The 22,543-nt window shown below is 57.5% G+C and overlaps 1 protein-coding gene across 4 annotated transcripts; it reads right to left on the reverse strand.

Moving 5' to 3' along the window:
* Positions 1-575: 575 nt before the first annotated feature.
* TRPM2 (transient receptor potential cation channel subfamily M member 2) lies at positions 576-19,025 on the reverse strand. 4 transcript variants are annotated; one of them, XM_019292920.3, is made up of 33 exons: positions 18,764-19,025; positions 17,121-17,387; positions 16,717-16,802; positions 16,144-16,312; positions 15,510-15,690; positions 14,932-15,098; positions 14,239-14,419; positions 13,421-13,482; positions 13,037-13,237; positions 12,590-12,692; positions 12,247-12,368; positions 10,890-11,240; positions 10,339-10,476; positions 9,619-9,748; positions 9,188-9,333; positions 8,943-9,055; positions 8,636-8,849; positions 7,915-8,033; positions 7,477-7,609; positions 7,169-7,340; positions 6,737-6,920; positions 6,378-6,556; positions 6,096-6,228; positions 5,898-5,985; positions 5,225-5,312; positions 4,727-4,878; positions 4,144-4,220; positions 3,952-4,053; positions 3,598-3,684; positions 3,331-3,436; positions 2,722-2,823; positions 2,124-2,240; positions 576-1,857 (listed from the first exon to the last, which is right to left on the reverse strand). In XM_019292920.3, the coding sequence occupies exons 2-33, from the start codon at positions 17,313-17,315 to the stop codon at positions 1,732-1,734; spliced, it is 4,524 nt and encodes a 1,507-aa protein (XP_019148465.3). In that variant the 5' UTR covers positions 17,316-17,387; positions 18,764-19,025; the 3' UTR covers positions 576-1,731. The 4 variants fall into 4 exon arrangements, with proteins under 4 accessions (XP_019148465.3, XP_039413129.1, XP_039413130.1 ...); XM_039557195.1 differs by having other exon boundaries at positions 8,636-8,852; positions 18,764-19,024; XM_039557196.1 differs by lacking the exon at positions 17,121-17,387 and having other exon boundaries at positions 8,636-8,852; positions 18,764-19,024.
* Between the last annotated feature and the right edge of the window lie 3,518 nt (positions 19,026-22,543).

Here is a 22,543-nt window from a genome sequence, read left to right on the forward strand (position 1 = left end):
CGGGAGAGTGGCCGCGTGGAGCCCCGATGTGCTGCTAATGAGAGTTCAGCTATTTTTCGGAGGCTGCGGTCCGGGCTGCGCGTCTGGAAGCTTCATCAGCTGCTGTACCGCACGATCTTCCCTCCCCAGCCGTGCCCCGGCCTGCATCTCCCCGGGGCACGTGGGCTCTCAGCAGATGGTCTCCTGTCTCCCTCGGTGACAGGAGGCCAGGAGCAGGCATGGAACAGTCCAGGAGCAATGGGAGAAGGTGCTGTGCCATCACTTTGGAGCACAGCTCCCATACCAGCTCTAAACGGATCAAGTCGTCTCCATCACCCTGGTCTGCTGCAGGGTGTTCCTGCCCAAGGCAGGGGGCTTGGAATGAAATGATCATTAAAGTCCCTTCCAACCCGAACCATTCTGTGATTCATCCATCACTGGGGGTCAGTCTACAGGCAAAGTGAGTTTGTACAACAAGATTGGGGTGGGAATTGGGCTTATCCTGGAAGTGAGCTCCAAGCGTGGCCTCCACAAACAGCCTGCATGGCCTCCAGGAACAGCCCCTGGTTCAACAGCCATAAGACACCACCAGCCTGCAGTTGTTTAATACATGGTTTATTGAGCTGGGTCGAATACATTGCCAGACTGAGCCTCCTCCCCTTGCCAAACCCCAGTGCGTCACTGGTGAAACTGCAGTTGTGCTGTGGTGGCCACCAGTGTGGGATGAGCAGCCTTGGCTGCCAGTGTCTGATCCACTGGGAGAAGGTGGGGGACCTGAAATCCCTTCCTGAGCAGTCCCAGGCATAACATGCCACTGTGAGGCTCTTCTGGATGATCAAAAAATGTGTCCACTGTGCCTTGTTCCCCCCATGGCAGGCAACAGAAAATGTGAATGAAAGACCCTTTAAAGCAGGGATAGACAGGGATGTCCCCTCTCCTGTCCCTGCCTGCCCAAGGAACCACAGGGCATGGATCACCCGTGTCCCAGCAAGCTGCCCCTTTCCATCCATGTGCACGAGGAGATGGGGACAGGCAGGTGACGTTTAGCTGGGGCCTTGGCTCAGAGGGAGGAAGGAAGTTTAGCTACAAGCCAGTGTTCAGCATACACACGCAGGATCACGTATCAGCTTGGGGCATGGCAGGTGGGCCTGTGCAGAGCTATGAAACCATAGGTATATGAGCCAAGAGCTGCCCACACTTTCAGAAGTGCTGGATCACAGCTCAGGACCATGTTGTTGGGTCTGAGGCAACCAGAGATATGGGTACAGCGACCACAGGAGTGACTCCAAGCCTTGTCCAGAGCAATGCTTTGGGATCTGTGGCAGTGGGGCTGCCAGGGCTCAGAGAAGGAGCAGGGAGCAGTGATGGATATTCTGGCAGAGGGATAGCTGGGATGGGTGAGCCCTCAGTGCCCATCCCAAAGCCAAGAGCAGGTTGAAGTGGACAGAAGGACCATCTCACAGCAAAAGCCCTGTGGCTCTGTGTGGCCCAAGCTCCGGGCCAGTGCTGTGGGCTGATGTGGAAGCACCAAGACACAAGCTGGGGCTGAGCTTGGTGGCTCAGGTGACTGGGATGCACTGGCCAGGCAGCCCCTGCCCCCAGGGAGGGGGCACTTTTCCTCCCAGCCACCTGCAGCATACATTCACAGAGGCACCCAGAGTACCTCAACTCCAGCAGCTCCCATGTTCTCACAGGTGAGCTGGGGTGGAGCTGCAGGTGGGGCAGCAGGAGCCCTGGCCTGTGCATGAGGCCTCAGTAGTAGGCACCGAGGAGGGTTGAGACCTTGTGCAGGAGCTCCTTGTGGTTGGCGTGCAGGGGGATCCTCTTGTCCAGCACCTGCCAGCGGATGCACAGCTCTGGGTCGCAGCCCTGGAGGAACTGGAAGGGGACAGATGTCAGGCACGTGCTGCCAGCAAGGGGCCATGCCAGCCACGCTCAACAGCACCTCTAGTCCCCAGCCTCCTGCCCTTTCTTTTCAGGGCACACACTGAGGTGCCACCCACGTTCATCCCCATGTTCTTCCCCCACTGCATGCAGCCGGAGAATCCCAGTCCTGTGGAGATCTGGGTCTGGAGATCTGGCTCCTGCACCCCAGGCCCGCTGTGGGCCAGGTCAGGGAGCCCTCAGGGGTGACAGCCCTGTACCGAATTCAGCCGCTTCATCTCCACGTCGTTCTGGGTGTCGAAGTGCACGCTGATGGCGACCGTCTCCACCCAGGCGTTATCTGTGTTGCGTGGGTCGTCGAGGTACCCCTTGTGTACCTGTGCATGGAGATGCCACACAAGCAGAGCCCTCATCACCTCTCTGAAGGCACCCTGGGGGCCCTGGGTGTGGGTGGGGCATTGTCCTGCAGCTCTTCTGCCCTGCTGGAGACCAGAGCCCTGTTCCCACTACAGCTGGAGCCATGGGGAGTCACAGCGGCAGGCACAGACACTGGTGTGGGCAGCCTTCCCCCGGGGTCTCTGGGCTGCTCCCTGACCCCCACACGTGCATTATGGCATGTCTTCACCTCCCCTAGCCCTTCCTCTCTGGTGGGAGCTGCTGCCAAGAGGTGACGCACCCTGCTCCTGTACCCTGGGTCACACCACGATGTCCACATGTCCCCGTGCTGTGGTGATGTCCCCATGTGCCTGTACCACCATGACACCTGCGTGTCCCTGTGCTGGGGTGATGCCCACATGCCCCTGTAGCCCTGAACCCTCCTGTGGCCCGATACCACGGAGACACCTGTGTGCCACCCACCTCAGTGCCTTGTTTCAGCAGGTTCTGGAACTGGGGCCAGAACTCCCGGCGCAGGATCCACTTGAGCTTCAGTGGCAGTGTCTCACCTGGCTCCAGTGACCCCTGTGCCAAAGCAGATGTCAGCTATGGGGCCTGCCATCAGCACAGCCCAGCCTCCCTCCCTGCCACCAGCTTGGCCATCAGGCAGTGGCCTGCCACCACTGCAGAAGATACCACGAGGTCTGCTGGTGCCTCCCATCCTCCCTCTCCTGCCCAAAGTCCTCAGCTCTGCCCAAGCGGATGTCTGAGTTTGCCTGATCCAATGTCTGCCAAAGGATGCTTTGCCACTGGCTTAACAGGCTCACATGAAGGACATGTGAGGATTGAAGCCGCGGAGGGGGAGCAGGGAGAGGCAGGAGGCAGCAGGTCAGGGTGGGGGAGTGTGTGTAGGGAGCACCCCTGGCATGCAGAGGCTCTGCAGGAGGGGCAGAGGTACCTCCTCAGCCACGGCTGCCACATGCCTGTGGTTCCCCCTTTCTGTGGGACTTCCTTCCTTCCTCCCTCCCTCCCTCTCTCTCTCCCATCTCCTCAGCTCCCTCTGCACCAGCCCTGGTTTCCACCAGCTCTTACCCCAGGCAGAGCCCAGACATCTGACAACGGATATTGGGCCACCAGGACTTCCAGCATCTTCTTCAGGCTCTTCCTTATAATGGACCCATCCAAATTCCTCCTCCAGCTGTGAGAGAGGCCCCTGCCATGCTGCAGCTGGACTTGGCTCCCCTCTGCCCAGCAGTGGTCACACTGGCTGTGCGGGGTTTGGCCAGGTCTCTGAGGTGACCCCATGCCCCCTTTTCCACGCCACGTCCTCAGCCCCGTGCTGGAGCAGAACACACTCACCGGGTCACAACAGGGTGCAGGGCATGGTTGGGCCCAAAGCAGTGCAGCCTCCCACGGCCTCGCAGCCCCGTCCTGCCCATGGGGTTCCTGCCAGAGTGAGAGTGAGGGGGCTGGGGCAGCGCCAGACTCCCTCTGTGCACCCCTATAACACTTCCCTGCCGCTGCACCCCATGTCTTTTGGGGTGTTTCCTTTGGGGTCAGCCCTAAGGACAATGCACGCAATTATCCCTGCCCCACCATTAGCCATAGGAAAGTGGGAACAGGATGGATGTGCCCAGGCACCCCTGGCCTCTCCGTGTCCCAGTGCTTTGCCTCCCCCCTGGCTCCCAGCGAGCCCGTGGCGGTGGCACTCACAGTGGCAGCCCGTCCTGCACGGCGTAGAGCCCGTGGAAGCTCTGCCGGTCGATCAGCCCGTCCATGGTGTTGTAGTTGATCTTCAGGAGAGACTCCAAGGAGCTGGAGGGTGGGAGGCAGCCCGGCAGGGAGGGCTGGCTGTGCCACCCAGGGAAGGGGTGGAGGGCTGCGGAGCCGTGGGGGGAGACTCACAGGCTGAAGGGGTCCTGCACAGCCATGTCCTTGTGGTCGGCCGAGTAGGCAGGGGGGTCGTAGAGTGGGAAATCCACCTGCACAACACATGGCTGTCTGAGCCCCCAGCTTGTGCCCCTGCTCTCACAGCAGACAGGTTCTGGGACCCTGGGAACACCTTATGCCCCAGTCTCTTCCTCTGCCCAGTTTGTGGCATCACTCCCCAAGTGATGCTCCAGGCTCTGCTGGGGGCTGAGCTCAGGGCCTTGGCTGGAGGGCTCACACCCCCGTGGAAGACAGTGCCAGATCCTGCCCTGGACCCTGACCCTGAGGCAGCTGTGCTTCAGGAAATGCAGAGGTGGGTGGTTGTACCCTCTGTGTCCAACCAAGCATCCCCAGGCATTCCTAGCACTGCAGATCCTAGCAGGAATGATGCTATTTTCTCTGGGGGAGCCTCAAGCAGTGATTCCAGGAAGCCAAAGGTTCCAGGGCTGGGAAGAACAAAAGTTCTCAAATGGGATGATGGGTTCCTCTTCCCACAACTGTCAGGATATGCCTCAAGCCTCCTCCTCCCAGCCCCACTGCCCAGCGTCACAGCTCCTACCTCCCAGGGCACCTTCTCATCTGGCACAGGGAAGCGGAGAGTGTGAGACCCAGGGTACAGGAGGTTTCGGGCAAGCACGTGGCACGGGGGCTGGCTCTCCTCGGGTCTCCCCTCCAGGTCAATCTCCTTGGTGTCCAAGACTTTGGAGGAGCCTGTGAGGCAGACACAGACAGCAAGGTGCCACAAAGCAGGGCACCAAGTCCAGCACTGTGGACCGGGGCTCTGCTGAGGGGGCTGGCTGGGTGTCTCCATGGGGATGCTGATGTCCCCTGGGGATGGGGACCTTGGCTCCCCTTCTGGCAGGCCCTGGAAGAAACCCCAGGGAGGGTGAGAATGCACTCAGAAGGGGCTGGATGACCTCATGGAGACATCAAACCTCCCAGAACCAAAGGAACCTCTGCCTCACTGCTTGACAGAGGGGTGTGAGGGGCTGCTCAGCCCCTGTCCAGGGCCCAAGGCTTCCCCAGTGCTGCTGGGGAGGAGTCGGGCCCCGCTTACCCACGGGCGGCACATCCTCGCCTGAGCTGAAGCCATTGCCCCTCAGCGCCTGCATCATCCACCTCAGGGCCTGGGCACTCTGCTGCACCTGCAGGGCACAGGGGAGGGTCACCCCGGCCCCACTGCCTCCCGAATACCATGGGATTCAGCCCTGTCAGCGGGCAGGGAATGCTGCCCTTGGCACTGCCTGCTGCACCCTGCGGGCAGCAGTGGTCCTGGCTGGGTCCTGATTTTTGCCTTGGAAAACCTTCTCCAGGGAAATATTTTTACAAAGCAGGTGGAAAGGGAAATGGAAACAGGATATGGCAGGGCTGGGCCGGCTCCCTGGGCATCCCACTGCTCGTGCAGCTCCAAAGGGAGGGGACAGAGAGTCTGTGTCCCCAGGAGGTCTGGAGGGTCCTCTCAGGCCAAGGAGAAGAGCTGGGTCAGCTCTAACTGTTTGGGTGGCTAGTGGAGGCAGTGGCCCATCCCACTACATCCCATCTGCATCTTGTTTACTTTGGGGTCAAACAGAAGTATTCCTATAAACCTTTTCCCCTCAGATGCTGATGGCAATGAAACTCGAACTGTCTCAGAGGGTATTGATTCAGAGAGATTTTGTACTCTGGTTCGATTGACTCAGGCCCTGGAAAAATTTCACCTTTCTTGGGTAGTTGCCCTCGTTTTGCCTCACCTGGTCCTCCAGAGAGCCCAGTCTTTGCTCCACTACCCCTGTCCTCTTCACCCGGTCCAAGTCCAGCAGCTCTGCCAGTACATCAACCCTGGAGGGACAGGGCTGGTTCGAACACCCTCGACAGCCACTGATCCCAACTCTTCCCTGCCCAGGACATGGAAGGACAGAAAGAACACCCTTTCTCAGGAGCATCAGTACCTCTGTGCAATGTCCCGGATCATCTGCTCCGTGTTCTGCTTCTCCTGGCACTGCTGGTGCTGCAGGTAGTTCTCCTTCAGGTACATCTCCCATGAGAGAAGGGCAGCTTCTTCGTTCTTCTCCAGCTTCTCCTCTGCCGAAGGAAGGGGATGGCAGTGCTGTCACATCTCTGGGCATCCCAAACCCCAGGACCACAGCCCGTATGCCCAGCCTTGTGCCTCGGCACATGGCACCATGCCCTGAGGCGGGGGCAAAGGGAAGGAGGGGGATGCTGGTCCTCACTGAGCTTGTGGTGCGTGGCCGGCCGGCGGAGCAAGCCCCGCCGGACCAGGAGCTGCAGGTGGTTGAGCAGGATGAGGGGTGGGGGCGCGGGTGGGCGGCCGTGGTACTCCTCGATCAGGTCGTGCCGCTGGAACTTCCAGATCTGGTCCGTGTGCTCCTGCACCTGCTGGAAGGTGTAGCTGGGGCAGAGCCCAGGTGTCAGGCATGCCGTGGGGATGAGGGGGCACATCGTGTCTGAATGGTGTCCCAGTTCCACCCACCTCCCTGATCAGCCCTGACCTGCCATGACCTCCACCACATCCATAACTCCCAAGTGGGATCCCACTACTTCCACCACATCTAGAGCCCCCCAGACTCACTTGAACATGGCGATGAGGAGGTTGAGGAGGAGGATGTTGGTGAAGAGCAGGTACAGGCACAGCAAGATGACCGTCAGCCATTCTGGGAAGATGGGTTTCTTGTTGTCCGCGTTTGTCTCTGGACACTTGGGCTTGTAGGGGTCAGTCCCATTGGGGCTGCACTGGTCGATGTTGAAGTTGACCCCTGTGGGAGAGCACAGCGTGACTCTGTGGTGGCCAAACCTCAGGCGTCTTGGGGAGCACGTTCTGAAAGTAGCCAGCATCCAGGGAGCTTAGCACCAGGCAGGGATTTGACCTCCATCTGCGTCATCCCAGGTGCTCTGTTCACTGTGTGGGACTTCCGTGGGCCAACAGGGCATTGAGTTCGGTACATCAGCTTTGTCACAGCCACCCTGCTCGTGCCATGCTCTGTCACAGGCCAGAGTCCCTTACCATCGATGTAGGAGGGAATCTGCCCAAAGATGGTCAGGTAGGAGTGATAGACCACGCCACGGAAAAGCCACTCCACGCGTTCCTCGTTGTGGATCAGGATAGCCTGCTTGGCCACCCCAAAGGACACTACCCACACTGCCAGCAGGAAGAGAAAGAAGAAGACATCCTTCATCTGCAAAGACAGAGGGGAAGGATAGCTGTGTGCTGGAGCAAGCCCCTCTCCAGGATGGGATAACATGGGTGGCATATCCAGCTGCTCTAGCAGGATGGTCCAGCATCACCCTGGCATGACAGAGGGGAGCTCTCACCATGCGCTTCACAATGATGATCTTGGGCCCCAGTGTTTTACTGACTGTGAAAATGTGCATCAGGCGCAGGCAGAAAATTATAAAAGCCAGGGACAGTATGATGCGCCCAGGATATAATGTTGATGGGATCAGCCTGGACACGGAAGAGAGGAAAGGCAACACCTCAGTGCCACTATAGAACCATATAGGATCATTTGGGTTGGAATCACTGTGAGGGTGGGGAGGCCCTGGCACAGGGTGCCCCGAGAAGCTGTGGCTGCCCCATCCCTGGCAGTGTTCAAGGCCAGGTTGGACGGGGCTTGGAGCAACCTGGGATAGTGGAAGGTGTCCCTGCCCATGGCAGGGGGTGGGACTGGGTGAGCTTTAAGGTCCCTTCCAACCCAACCCATTCTGCGATTCCGGGATTCTATGAAAATACTACTGAGCTCTGCAGCTCACCTGCAAGTCAGCCCTGCGATAAAGACCAGAATGGCGCAGATGTCCAGCTTATTCCAGAAGTCCTTGATGTACAGGGAAGCCATTTTCACTACCCCAAGTCCATCTGGGTCATACAACAGCTGTCGGGAAGAGAGGAAGGGCTGGGTGTAAGATACTCGTGTGCCTCAGAGAGGAGAGAGACCACACAGATCATCTGGCCATCTCTGGACACTCTCGCTGACCCAAAGGTAACCTGAACTTATGAGGTTTTCTTTACGGGCATGGGAGGAGCATGGGGACACCTGGGAAGGAGCATGGGGACACCTGGGACATTGGGGTTCTTCAGGCTGGAGGAGAAAGGCACTGAGATGTTGAAGCAAAAGCTGAAAAATCTCAAATGTCAAGCAAAGCCTGGAAATCCTGCTGGGAATTCACCCAAAGGAAGTGCTCCCTCCATCTCCTGATGTTCCCAAAACGGACACCAGACACCTCCTGGGCAAAGCCCACCAGACCTACAGCATTTTCTTCTGCAAATATACAGGGCCAAGCCAGATGCAGCTAAGGAGAATCCCTGGCCTCAGAGCTGGGGGATCTGGTGGTCCCACGTGCTGGGACCTCTCTGAATAGGTGGTGACATGAGAAGCAGCATGGGAACATGAGCTGTGTGGGACCTCCCAGGAGCACCCAGAGGGGTGTCTCTCCTCCTCTGCCACCTCCCAGCCTCAGCTCTGCCTGCCCACACCTGGCGGGTCTCCTCGCACACCAGGGAGAAGAGCCAGAAGTAGATGAGGTATTCCCGCCAGGTTGGCATCGGCTGGAAGTCAACCATCAGGACGTATGCGAAGAGCAGGAGGAAGGTGAAGTAGGAGAGGATGTTCATGAGGAAGATGACGATGGGTGCTGTGAAGAAGGCTCGGAGACGTGTCAGGCAGCCCATGGGCTGCAGCCTCTTCTCCCTGCTGAGAGCAGGGAGGGATGTGGGCTCGGCTGCCCAGGGGATGCCGCAGCAGCTTCCCCCAGCCAGAGGAAATCCCTGCTGCCAGGAGTACCTGAAGGTGATGAGGTTGGTGTAGAGCAGGGGGAAGAACAGCATGCACGTAATCACCCGCCAAAGCCCGTTGTCCACACACAGCTTCCCCCACCAGACCTTGGTTAGAAAAGCCTGTGAAGAGGGAGCAAGAGGAGTGCTGGTTACAGAGGCTGCAGGGCAGAGTCCCACTGCTGCCCACGAGGAACTCTGGATCTTGGGGGCACTTGCGCACATTCCCTGCAAGGGCCGCTGCTGGGAGCCCACCTGGACACCCCCATGGGACACAAAATTCATGTTCTTGGCCTCCAACGCCAGCTGCAGACAGGTTGTCTTCCCCCAGGCTTCAGAGACACGGGTGAGAAGCTTCTGGGCTCTCTCTTCATCCTTGCGGTAGCAGTCTGTGAACACGCCTGGAGGGGCCGGTACCAGGAAGATGAGGCTGAGCTCTGGGGCCAAGCACCCACAGAGTCACCCTTCGAGCAGGATCGGGACATTGCACCACACAGTGGTACTCGCTGCACTCCCACCACCATGCAGGCACAGCCTTTGGAGCATCATGGCCCTGACTGTGAGGATGGGACCCTCATTTATCACCCCCGAGCCATCTCCTGGGTAAAGCTCACCAGCCCTATGGGGTGCAGGAGCAGCTCTGGGATGCAGGAGCAGCTCTGGGGTGCTGGTGCCCTCCCGCTCACCGATTGCCTTGTGCTCGTACTCCTCAGCCAGGGCCAGCATGTCATCGGTGGTGTCCGTGTCCTCCTCCTCCTTGGCCAGCTCCTTCAGGATTTTGCTGCAGGCCAGCGCAGCTGCCATGCAGTCCTGGCTCTGGCACAGAAGAGGATAAGGAAAGCATGGACACTCTGTCTGTCAAGTCCCAGAAGTCCTGACAAGCCCTCCCCAGCTCCCACAGGAGGGAAGGAGGGTGTCCCAAGCAGATGGGTGCTCAGGATGGACAGCTTGCCATGACAAGGGCTAAGCCAAGCTCGGCTCTGGATAACCCACTGTCACGGGGAATTTGTGGGATGCCTTGGCTGATGGGACAGAGTGACTCCTTGGCATGTTCACTGTGCCACCAGCTACACTGCCTCTTGTCCCGGAATGCTGTTCATGGGTGGAAGCCTTCTCCACCTCAGCTGCCGTGTCCCTGTGTGCTCTCTCAGCCTGACTAGCCCACTTCTGGCCCAACACATCCCCTCTACCTTTTGGCTGGGAAGGGAGGGGGGGATCTGGCCTCATGGTGTGGCAGGGGATGGACACCAAGTGCCCTCAGGCTGGCTCCTGTTTGGCTGAGGTCAGGCTCAGGGCAGCTCTCCCACTATCCCAAATCCCAGCAGTTTCCACTGTTCCCCTCGGGGCTGGGAGGTGTGGCTTCATATGAGCCCCTCAGCCATGACAGGAGCTCTGAGCTGTGATACCTGGGCCCAGATGATTTCTGCCAGCTCCTTGCGGTTCTGGACCACGGCCCAGATGAGCAGGTCCCGGACGGGGTCCATGGTGAAGGTGACTCGGCCAGCAGAGCGCTTGCAGAGGGACCGGAGACTTGACCCCTGCACCTGCAAGGTGTGCAGTGCTCAGACCTGCTCCCTCAGCACAGAGCCACTCAAACCCTGGGTGCTGCCTCCACCACCCATGGAAAGGACTTTGCCCAGATAGAGGGGTGGCCAAGACTGGACTCATCCTGGTAATCCCACTTTTTCTAGGGCTGGGATCATGTGGAGCTGTGCACCCACCCCACTGGGTCCCGCGCACCAGCATCACACAACCACACAGTGCTACAGCTGTAGGAAGGTGGGTATTGCACCTGGAATGCAGGGCAGATGACTTGGGCGGGGCTTTAAGGCACTTTAAACAGGATTATTGAGCAGACGAGAGGACAGAGACCCAGCTGCAACCCCCAGGACTGCTCCCTGAGCCAGTGTCCCCTCCCTGCCGCGCCCCTGCCGCCAGGTAACCTGGAGATGCGTACGTTCAGCTTGATGTGCGGCACGGGGATGGAGAGCCGGGGCCGCTCCGTGTGCTTGGGCTTGGGGTACAGCGGCTGTGTGGAGCAGCCCAGCAGCTCCCGCAGCACCTGGGAGACGTGGTGCATCTGGAGCCTTGGCATTTTGGAGCCGGCTGTGTGCTCTCTCTCCTCCAGCAGCACCTTCTGCAGCTTGCTGTGGAACAGGCAGGACGGGGCCAGGTTGTCGTAGAGGTAAACCAGGGTGTCCCAGGTGACAAACTCCTTGAGACGCACTCCCTGCTCCAGGAACAGCTTCACAAACTCTGGCTTGTTGGAAATCAGGGCAGCTGCCATCACGGGGTGGAGATCTGAGGGCTGGCAGGCCGGAGGCAGAGGTGAGGGGCTCTGTGGTCTCAGAGCAGGACCCTACCCTGCTCCTCACTTGGGGGGAGGATTTTATCCCTGAGCACACGAGGAGTCCCTGGATGTGGAAGAGCATCTGGGATGCATTAAAACTCGTGGGACATTCCCAGGGAGTTAGAAGAGGGCACTCTTCTCTGGCAGTGGAGCCCTCTGCCCCCTTGGCTGCTGGGCAGAGGGATGGGTAGAGTAGCCCAAGTTTATGAATATCACAAAATCACAGGATGGTTTGGGTTGGAAGCTCATCTCATTCCAATCCATGGCCAGGGGCAGGGACACCTTGCAGGTGTCCAGGTTGCCAGCCTGACCTTAAACTTCTCCAGGGATGGGGCACATATCCTCAAATGCTTCACTTTTGGGTTCCTGGTTCCCACCAGCCATTCCCAGTCCTATCAAAGGTATGTGGGCTGGGGGAACCCAAACTGTTGACTGAAACAGGAAAATCCCTTCCAAGTCCCACAGCCCCAACAGAAAGGACAGACAAGCTTGCTCAGCCTCGACTTCCCAACAGCAGGATCAGGCATGGGATGGCAGAGCTGGCCCCTGCCCCACTCTGTAGTAAGGTGTGAACAGGGAAGCGCCAGGCTGGGTGAGATTTTAGAGACAAATTGCTATTTGAGCAGTGACCGCAGGGCAGAGTTGTCAAGAGGTATTTTAAGTTCTACATGGGTCTTTAAAAACACTGGTTTTGAACAAAATACCAATTGCGTTTGTGCGTGTTTAGCTAAAAACACTGGGTTTGAACCAAATACCAATTGTCTGTGTGTGTGTTTAGCTCTGCTTTGCGGGTTTGAGAGCATTTTTGAAGAACAGCCCCAGTTAATGCACTGGGAGTTCAGGGTCCAAGAGAAATCCCTTTAAAACTCTCCCCAGGCATGGCCAAGGTGAGAAGTGCCCTCCATATCCACAGGCCTGACAAGCTGTAAGCCTGACCAGACAAGCAGCACAGGTACGGCCTTACCTTCCAGTCGTGGTCATCGGTGAAGATCTCGCTTCGGGCAATGTCCACCCTGTTCCAGGCCACAGCCAACTTCAGCTGGTGGTCCCAGTTCTCACGACCAAAGTGGTCCTGGTTTCGGGATGCTGCATGCAAAGGGCACGGGTCAGAACAGAGGATCATCCGGTGAGAAGACACCACATGGAAGCCTCCTTGGAGGTGTGGCCCTTTGGATAATCATCTCTCCCCAGTAACAAGGTTTGGGCAGTTCTTTGGTCACCCCATAAGTCCAGTAGCAGTAGGAGGTGACTTGACCCCCATCCTGTTCACCTTGTCCCATCCTCACCGGAAGGCTCCCCCGCCTCACCTTTGAAGAGGGCCTGGAGGATGGCCACATCCACATCCTGCTGGCCATATTTGCCCTCTCTGAAGATGGTCAGGAGCTGCCGGCTCCGCACTATGTCTTGGATCTACAAGGAGAGCCGTGGGCAAGCAATGAGCAGCAGCAGCTCCTCCCTGCTGCTTCCCACAGGCCCCTGCACTGTGCAGGGCAATTCCTCCGTCGCCTGCAGAAACCCTGTGCTGTGTCCTCTTCATGGAGAGGGCTGGTCACAAACACTCCCTCTGTGCCCAAAGGCAGCAGGCAGTGGAGGAGCAGAGCTTGAGCCCTTGGGGTGCCCACCAGGACAATGATGAGGATGGCTGGGGGCAGATGAGCCTTAAACGTCCTGCTGGGACCCTTGCTGCTCATGGGCCAGGACCCCTGGGACCCCTTTGGTGTCCCAAAGCTCAGAGGAGCCTGCAAGGGACTCACCTTCTTGGTCCACTCCACCAGTTTGCTCTCGGTGAAGAGCTCATAGGTGTCGTGGAAGAGGATGCTCAGTTTCTTCTGGATCAAGGCGATGGTTATCTTGGCCACGGGCAGATTGGCCACCTGGGCGATGACATCAGCCACACGGCCGGACCCTTCCACAATCACACAGGGGGTCCCGTTGGTGATGGTGTTGTAGATGGTCTGCAACAGAGCAGGGAGGTTGGTCCTGATCCCACCCAGACACACCAGCAGACCCTCTCTGAGCTTGGGTCGCCAGCGCTGCTCCCAGCACTCCTGTCAGTGTGGCACCACTGAGAGCAGCACCCTGGGAAGGAGCTGTCCCTCCTCCACCCCCTCCTCAGCTTGCCACAAGCGGTTCCTTACATCAAGAGTCCCAGGGCCTCCTTCCAGCACCACACACACGATGGGGATCTTGATGGCCACGCCTGCAGGGAAGCAAAATCCAGGGTCACCTTCTCATAGGGCTGATCCCCCCCACACAGTCTCCTCTGAGTGGTGGAGTGCGAAAGGCAAGGTGGGAGCACTGTCCCTGAAGTGTCAGGCTTCAGGAGAGGGGAGGAAAACCATGCCCAGGGATTGTCTGGCAGGGCAGGTCAGAGACGTGGTGGGATTTTTGGGGGTGTTTTGTGCAGGGACAGGAGTTGGACTTGGGGATCCTTATGGGTCTCTTCCAGCTCAGGGGATTCTGGGGTTCTGTGAGCACACGTATGCATGTGTTATAACAGGATATCCTTTGCACAGTGAGAAGATGATGCCTGGAAGCTCCTTTGGGACCCTTTGGGAGAAATTACTCTCCCCAATCAGCTCAGCATCACGAGGTTTGGGGATTCTGGGGTTCTGTGAGCACACGTGTGCATGTGTTATAACAGGATATCCTTTGCACAGTGAGAAGATGATGCCTGGAAGCTCCTTTGGGACCCTTTGGGAGAAATTACTCTCCCCAATCAGCTCAGCATCACGAGGTTTGGGGACTCCTTTAGTGATCCCGTAAGTCTGGCAGAGAAAGGTTCTTTGATCTGTGTCGCTGAGGAACCAGGTTCCACATTTATCATGGCAATCCTCTCAGACCCTGTGCCTGGATCCTCTGGGGAAGCCACAGCCTCTTGCTGGAGCCCAGGAAGGACACCATTCCAGGGGGAGGGGCCATCCCTGCCTCAGGCTGGGCTGTGCGTTGCCATTACCTCCTTTCACCTTGGTCTGCTCTGAAATGAACTTCTCCAGCCTGGTCCTCAGGGGGATTTCCACCCCATACCTCCCGTGGGTGCCATCATCCACCAGGATGAAGTGGGAATGGTTGCTGTCCAGGCATGACAAGCTGCCTTGGTTCTCCTCATCCAGCACATACTCAGCAGGAAAGCCCCCCTGTAAGGTGCAGGAGGAGACACTCTGGGAGAAGCCTGGCAGAGGAGCACCAGACAGCCAACAGCACGTGGGGACAGGAATGGGTCAGCATGTGGGGCCAAACAGTCCCTGTGCCCCTACAGTGCTCACATCAGCCTTGACCCGTGCTCCACTGGCCCTCACACCCACCAGAGTCCTCCCAGGAGCACAGAACCTACTCAAGACACTGGGTAGGGTGGAGGGGCTTCTCAGCAAATACCAGCCTGGGACCATCCCTGGAAGAGTTCAAGGCCAGGCTGGAAGGAGCTTGGAGCAGCCTGGTCTAATGAAAGGTTCCCTGCCCATGACAGGGGGTGGAACAAGGTGAGCCTTAAGGTTCCTTCCAACCCAAACCATTCTGGAGTTGGGTTTTCCAGGGCTGCCAGCCCCAGTGACATCTAGAAGCACCTGTTCCCACCACAGTCCCTGGCAGGACGTCCCTGACAGCCCAGGCACAGGCAAAGCAATCCCCTCTCCAGCCTTGCGTGGCTCACCATGGGGCAGACGAGGCTGTCCCGGTTGTACACGGTCCCCCAGGTGGCAATGCCGATGGTGACGATGTCGCCCTCCTTGTGGCTGCAGCTCAGGATGAAGTCTCGCACTGCCTCTCCCACCTGTTTCATCACACCAGTGTGGGACCCCCCCGTGATGATCCAGGCTCCTGGGGGTCACAGAGGGGCATGGGAAGGGAGAGGCTCTGCCCACAGCGATCTCCCAGCCTCCCCCATATGGCTGTGTGTCCTTGGGGATGCTCCATCCCCCAGAAGATGTCTCCTCCCTGCCCTAGCAGCACATGCAATGCCTTCTTCAGCACATCTCTGAGTCCAGCTCCTTTTGAGCCTCTTGGCAGAGACTGAGCAGGAGCAGCCCATCCCTGGTGATTGTGGTCCAGGTAAGGGACCTACAGGTCTCCTGAAACAGCTCAGCATCACCAGCACAGCCCAACTTACTGAACCTGGCATGGCCAGGTACAATCACAGGGAGACCCTCTGCATCCAGATGACCTTTAAAAGTCCCTTTCAACCCAAACTATTCCGTGATTCTGTGATTTTATTATCCTATGATCTCTTACCTGTGGTCTGGGCCACCTTGACTAGCCCTTGCCGGAAGATGTTCTTCAGCCTTGGCTTCATGATGAAGTTTTTGGCTCCCCCGGTGACTGAGATGAGCAGGTTGGGTGCGTCGAGGCCCCAGTGCTGTGTCATGAGGTGGTAGATGACCCGTGGAGGGGTATCCGAGGAGACACGCACATACTGCGAAAAAAGGGATGTGCACACGTTTTGGGCATGAACAACGGGGTCAGGGTAACAGGACACCCCCACCACAATTCCTCCTGTCCCACCAAAGAACCAGAGGCTTCCCAACACCATTCCACAGCAGAGTCATGCTGCTGCTGCTGGTCCAGGTCTTTGTCCATGACCCTATTCCCATTCTCTTCCCTTCGAACAAACGTTCCCCAGACAAAGCTAAGGATGAGGACAGGCAACAGCCACTCCTTGAATCATGAGTCCTGTGGTTTCAGAAAGGGTCTAAGGCTGAGAGAAGGGCTCCTGTTTCAACCCTTCCATTGCTTGAATTGCCTTTGGGGCAATTCCACGCTTTCCCAACCTCCTCTCACTCAGGAGGGAAATACTCCCACACCATCTGCCATGGCAAGACCCAACCACTGGCTCCCCACGCACCCACAGATGGGACAAACAGATCACCTTCCCTGTCTTCTGTCCCAGGCCTGTGAAGCGGATATCGCCGAAGGCATCCGTTGGCATTTCCTGGATGTGCCTGCGGGGATCCCATTCCTTCCCCAGGAAGATGGGAGGTTTGGCAGCATCGTCCAGGTGCTGTTCCCTGAGATAGCCACACTCACAAACGATCCTCCTGAAACACACCCCAACAACTTGGTTGATGACAGTTGAAACCCGAAAAGCAAAGCACAGGCGTCCACATCTCCCACCCAGCTGCTCCTCCAGCTCAGAACTTGTGCAGAAACAAAGGCATTGTTTGGGGGGAAATTAAGGGGGAAAAAACCCCCTCCACTGGTAGAGATTTGGGAGAGAAATATTTAGGATGGAAATGACTGCCTGCAAAAGCATTGGAAAGGTTTTTCTCTGCACACAGAATCTCAGCTGTGTGATGACTCACCACGTGGTGGAGAACCAGTTAAAAGAGGGGTTTTAAATCCCTGTGACAGAAAGGTGGGATTTTCTGGTGCTGTAACTTTGTCACCAACCCTCACTTCTGCTCTTCTGGCAGGGTAGGGAAAGAGGGACTGTCTCACTTACCCAGAATCTGATGTCTGGGAGCTTTCTACAAAATAGGTGCATTCCTTCTTCCGGATGTTTTCAGGAATCCAGGAGATGAGATTTTCCTGACAGAGCAAGAAAAGCAGCAAGGGGTCAGGGTTTCTGGAAAGAGCCAGAAGTTATGCCAGGGGCCAGACACCGTGGTGATAGGTGCTTCTTTGGGTGTGAAGGATGAAAGCTCCATTGCTGTCTGCAAGGACAAAGATGTACTCCAAGGAGAGGGGATATGGGTGCTGGCCACGTACCTCAGATGTTTGGAGGTTTTCTGTCTGTCCCTAAAACTAACCTGATTGGTTATTAATGCTCCTGTTAGTGAGACACTCATGAACACTATTTCATGTGTGTGCCCAACCGTGCCCTCTTCCAGCACCTCCTGAACTTGCCTTTTCATTGCTGCCAGTGGGGAAATGAGCCTTCCGCCTGCTCTTCGAGACGCTGCTACTGCTCTGCTGCAGGTTGGGCACCACCTCAAAGTCGCTCATCTTCCTGGGCTGTGTGGCAGGCTCATCTCCTCTCTCGGGGCACACCTTGTTCAGTTCGGAGGGGAGCACCTTGGCGCACCGGCCACGCGCGGACATGGCTCCTGTGCCTTGTGCTTCTCAGCCTCCTCTCTCCTGTTCCTAGGCTGGGAGCTCCTGAACATCCCCATCCTGAGGGCAGTGGAAGAGAATCAGAGAATCCCAGAACGGTCTGGATTGGGAAGGGCCTTAAAGTTCATCTCATTCCACCTCCCTGCCATGGGCAGGGACACCTTCCCCTAGACCAGGTTGCTCCCAGCCCCGAGCAACCTGGGCTTCAACCAAAAAGGATGCCCACGAACCAAGAGCACTGAGGTGCCCCATCCATTGTTCCCTGGGTGGAGATTGGTCCATGGGAAACCTGCCATCCCCTCACCACAATCCTGACACAGGGGCCATGTGTGTGGTGACCAGCCTCAGCATGCACCACGCTTCCCCAGGGAAGCCCATCAATGTCCACAAAGTGGCCCCAACACTTGCAGCCTGCCAGCCTGTACCTCTCCTCACCTGCTCTCCACTGCAGGCAGCTGGGATATTTCTGGCAGCAGGGAGAGCAGAAACTAGGTCTCTTATGTGAGCAGCCTGAGCATGGCCCTGCATGGAAAATCTGGGAATATGGACACGCTGGCTGCAGAGACCGGGTGCTCCTCTGTGGAGGGGTCCTCTGTCCCCTGCAAAGGTGCCCTGAGAGCCCCAAGAGGCACATGGGCTTGCTGCAAGTAGGGGCTGCAAACACTCACAGCCCCCTTTGCTGAGATGGGAGAGCTGCTGGAGCAAAGGTGGAAATGCTCCTGGGTGTCTCTGGAGCCCGAAGGGGGATGGTGTCCTCTCAGGAGAGCTGGGATTAGGTAATGGAGGAAGCACCGGGCTCAGGTGATGCTCTGGTCAAGTTGTGCAGTCTGTGCTAAGGAGGATTTTGTCTGCTTTCTTCAAGCCAAATTCTGCATTTCACCCAAGGGTGGGGAGTCCTTGTGGGGACAAGGAGTGCTGATGCAAAATCATGGAGCAGCAAGGAAAAGCTATTTTATCAGCCTCCCTTCAAGGATCTACACATCCCCACTGACCTTGGGAGGCAGATTTTGTCGGACTGGCTTTCCACATCAGCACAACCCCCAGCAGATCTGATTTTTGGAGAAAGAGCAGTTGAAAGAAGGTCAAATGCACTCTTAATTCCTGTTCGTGGCCCCACAAGGCAGACAGGCTCGTGGGGGCTTGGGGCATGGCCACAAGCAGCTCATAAGCCCATGCAGGAAGGGCTCCCAAGCCAGGTCCTCCAACACCTGGAATACCTGTCCTTAAGGGCTCGGGGACAAGGACAGAACCTCTCCCGTGGCACGCTCTGCCTTCCCCGCCCCCCACCCCCCCAGTTTGAGGGGGTCAGGTCGTCCCTCGGTCGCACGGGGTGGTCACAGCACCCACCAGGACGGGGTGCAAGGCTGAATCCTGCCCGTGAACCTGCCCGCCCCGCCGCCCCTCCGCCGGCACGACCGCAGCGAGCCTGCCCGTACCTTCCCCGCCGCATCCTCCGGCCGCATCCCCGGCTCCTCCGCTCCGTGCCCTGCCGGAGGGATTCAGCCCCGCGTCCCTCTAGTCCGGTGGGTCATTTTGTCACTGGAAACACAGGCGACGAGCGGAGAACAGGGCAGAGCTGCCTGCAGAGAGGAGGAGGAGGTGGCAGTCGGCTGGCAGCTTCCCAGCAAATCAGGCTGCAGAAGCGATCCCCGCCGAGGAGCTGCAGCGCCCAGGCAAGTCCCGAGTTTGCTGGAGTGGCTGAGTCACTCTCGCACTGCCCGCAGTCCGTCAGCCCCACGAGGGGCAAGACACTCGCACCCGAACCGCTGCGGGCGGAGGTGACGGGCAGGGGCTGCTCGGGGCTGGATGCTGCCGGGAAGGAGCGGCAGCCCGGCAGCGCTGATGGAGGCCCGGGTGTGCGGCAGGCTTGGTAAATGTGGTGAAAAATCCCTTCCCTAACTGTCAAGCATCCTTTTTATTACACAAGTATACAGAATTTGTGTATATATATACTATATATGTGTTAATTAAACACTGTGATGTAAAGAAGCAGTGGAGTTTTATTGCAGACTTTGGTATTGTTCGTGCTGAAGTAAAACAAACAAAAGGACAGCCCGGCCCTGGAGAGAAGGGCTTTGCTTTTGGGAGGCTTAGAGCGGTCCCTGAGGGGTAAAGAACAGCTTTATCCCTGGCATGACCAAGTTACCACAGCATCCCAGGCTCTGAGACAGTGCCAGCCTCGTCTGGTGTCACAGGTCAGTCACTGCAGCCAGAGGGACTCAAGGACACCTGGATCGATAGACAAGCAGAAACAGGGCGCTGTTGCCAAGTTTTACTGTGGCTGGAGATGTGTTAGTGTGGGAGTCAGTGCTCAGTGAAATTGTATTGCACCTGAGTGCTTGCTGGATGTAAGAACCTCATAAAGAACCGTATCTGTGTGCCCTGATTTGGCTGGGACATCTCATGCCCATGAATAAATATTTACACTTGTAACTCCATGCTTCGCATCCCAACTTGGCACCTGGGTCAGCACGGGCCACATGTGAATTTTAATCGGGGAACTTTTTATTGAGGAATTTTTATTTCATTCATGTCCCACCAGAGGCAACAAAAGCCTTTTGGATGGTGCTTCCCACCTCCCCATTCCAGGTGCTCTCCTCCTCCCATTATGCTCTGTGCCCTGAATGGGCTTCTCCAGTGGATTTGCAGCCACATAACTCACATTTGCCACAACATTCAGTTAACAAACCCAGCATCCATTTTCCTTGGGAAATGTGCTGAGCAGCAAAGCCAGGCCAGGACAGCAGCCAAGGCAGTGGATGCTGCAGCAGTGATTTGGCTGCAGCAGCAGCACACTGGGGAGCCCAGGCAACTGCGGCTCTGAGCGAGCTGAGGGTCCTGCAGCACCAGGCCCAGACACCCCCTGGTTCTTGCTGGAGAAGAGAGTTGTGTCCACAGAAGGAAACAGAGATGTGAAGGGTCTGGAGCACAAGCCTTACAAGGAATGGCTGAGGGAGCTGGGGGGGCTTGGCCTGGAGAAAAGGAGGCTCAGGGGGGACCTTCTCGCTGTCCACAACTCCCTGACAGGAGGGGGCAGCCAGGGGGGGTTGGGATCTGTTCCCAGGGACAAGAGGAAACAGCTTCAAGCTGCACCAGGGGAGGTTTTAGCTGGATATTAGGGAAAAATTCTTCACTGAAAGGCTTGCCATGCATTTGAACAGGCTACTCAGGGCAGTGGTGGAGTCCCCATCCCTGGAAGTGTTCAAAAAAATGTCTGGATGCGGCACTTGAGGACATGGTTTAGTGGTGGAACACAGTGGAGGTGCTGGGTTGATGGCTGGACTTGATATCAGAGGGCTTTTCTAACCTGGATGATTCCATGATTCAATGATTCTGTGGTTTTCTGATAGTAAAACATTGTGGGGCAGTGCTGGGAGACAGGCGGGAAGAGAAATGCTGCTGTATCTCAAACACAGCCATGTCCTCCAGGTTTGGGGTGAAGCTCTGTGCCCCCTTCATGCTGTGCTGGGCTCAGGTGCTGGGGAGAAGCACCAAACCAACAAGCAGGGTCAAAATGCAGCCCCAGTGGTGCGCTCACCTCCCTGAGCCCACTTTCCAGCCCAAGGGTGTGAGTTAGCACGGACCATCGCGATGAGCTCCACTGGTTTCCCCGAACAAGAGCAAACAGCTGAGCCACTGCGCTGGGAGAACAGATGCCACTAATAAGGCAGTAAATAAATCCATGTGCAAGGCTTTACAGTTGGGTTGTAATTACCTCTGCACTGCCGAAAGAGCCGACGCCAGAGCCGCACATGAATGACACATTAATGGGAGCGCTCATCCGCTCTCGGCTGGCTGGCTCCCCGGAGACCGGGGCTTTTATTTCATTTTTGCACATGCCAAAACCACCATGGTCTGGTGGGACTCGCCTGGAGCCAGCACTGGGGTGGTTCCCACTGCTCCTCCTAAAAGCCCAGCTAAAAAGCAGCAAGGCTGAGAGCAATTCCCAGCAAGTTAACATCCATTTGCAGCAGCAGGAGGACGGAAGCGGGAACACAGAGGAGTCTGGCTGCGCTCCGGGGGCTGTGCCTGCACACGTCCCATGCCCCAGGTCCCATTCAGCCATACTGATGCTTGTGATCCAGGATGCTTTTTCCTGCCAAAAATAGCAGCAAACCTCCTGCCAGCACTGCAGGGCCTCCACTGGGATCTCACTCAAAGTCTCTCTCACCTGTGCCCCCTCTCCAGACAGAGCTTGACCCTCCCCGAAGCCATCGTGCTGCTGCCTTGGGTGCTGCAGGCTGTCCTGCATCCCCAAGGAGGGACCTCGCTGCAGAGCATGGACCATGCCCCTCTCCTCAGGGGGGAAGGCATTCCAATGCCCTGGTAAGGGAGGACACTCTTTCCCTCTTTCCTCCATGCCCCGAAGACATCCTTTGGACCCCTGTCTCTGAGCAGTTCCCATGAAGGATGCTTCCTTCCAAGGGACCTGTTACAGACAGCCTGGGGCCTCCAACAGGAGGGTGCTGCTCAGGGGGAGCCGCTGGCCAGTACCAAAGAGCCACCTCCCGCTTGCCAGGGTCTTCCCACCTACACCTCCATGAGATCTCCATCTGTCTCCAGGGCAGAAGGCACCGTGAGGCTGTGGTCACCCTGAGCAGCCTCACCCCGTGCTCAGCTGCCCTGGATGGGGCAGACTCAGCCCCCAACACTCTTGACACTGATATTTGGGGGCTATTCCTGGGAAACAAGGTCTGCCAAGGCAGCAGGGAGGGGTGGGCAGAAGCTCGGCCCCAGTGCCAGGAGCTCTGCAGCCACCTGGGTCGTGGAAGGGGATGGAGCAGGGTGGCAGTGAGGACCTGGCATCCTTTGGGATGCACCCTTTGGACACTGCACAGCTCTTGGGGTGCCCCAGAGTGGGGAAGGGCTCTGGGCTGCTTCAGAGGAGACCCCCTGAATGGGTCTATCCCAGCTGGGGCCACTTCTCCCACAGGCAGTGCCCTTCAGCTGGTGGCTGTGCCAGGGCTGCCTCCTCCAGCCTGGAGAGCCTCCCCAGGACTGCAGAGCTGCTGTGGGGCCAGGAGAGGAGAGGAGAGGAGGGTCTGCCCCAACCTCCATCTCAGTCCTGTCCCTGCCCTGGCCCTCAGGAAGAGCAGACACTGCTCCCCTTGGAATTAGCTGAGAGTTCCGGGGGACTCTCCCTTCCCTTTGTTCTTTCTGGGCTGCATTTCCAGAGGAATAAGCAAAGCAGGAGCAACCAGGAATGGCCCCTCTTC

This window comes from Corvus cornix, chromosome 9 (genome assembly GCF_000738735.6).
Source record: "Corvus cornix cornix isolate S_Up_H32 chromosome 9, ASM73873v5, whole genome shotgun sequence".
In the NCBI taxonomy this organism is placed as follows: Eukaryota; Metazoa; Chordata; class Aves; order Passeriformes; family Corvidae; genus Corvus; species Corvus cornix.

Bases quoted from the DNA above. Each gene is read 5' to 3' on its own strand.
- TRPM2 (XM_039557195.1), bottom strand. From the start codon at position 17,315: ATGTCCGCGCGTGGCCGGTGCGCCAAGGTGCTCCCCTCCGAACTGAAC. The intron at 16,313-16,716 runs GTAAGTGAGACA...GGTGTGTTTCAG, and splicing joins TCCCAGACATCAGATTCTGG to GAGGATCGTTTGTGAGTGTG. The intron at 6,921-7,168 runs GTAAGGGACTCT...GCTCTCCCACAG, and splicing joins GATTCCCTCCTACATCGATG to GGGTCAACTTCAACATCGAC.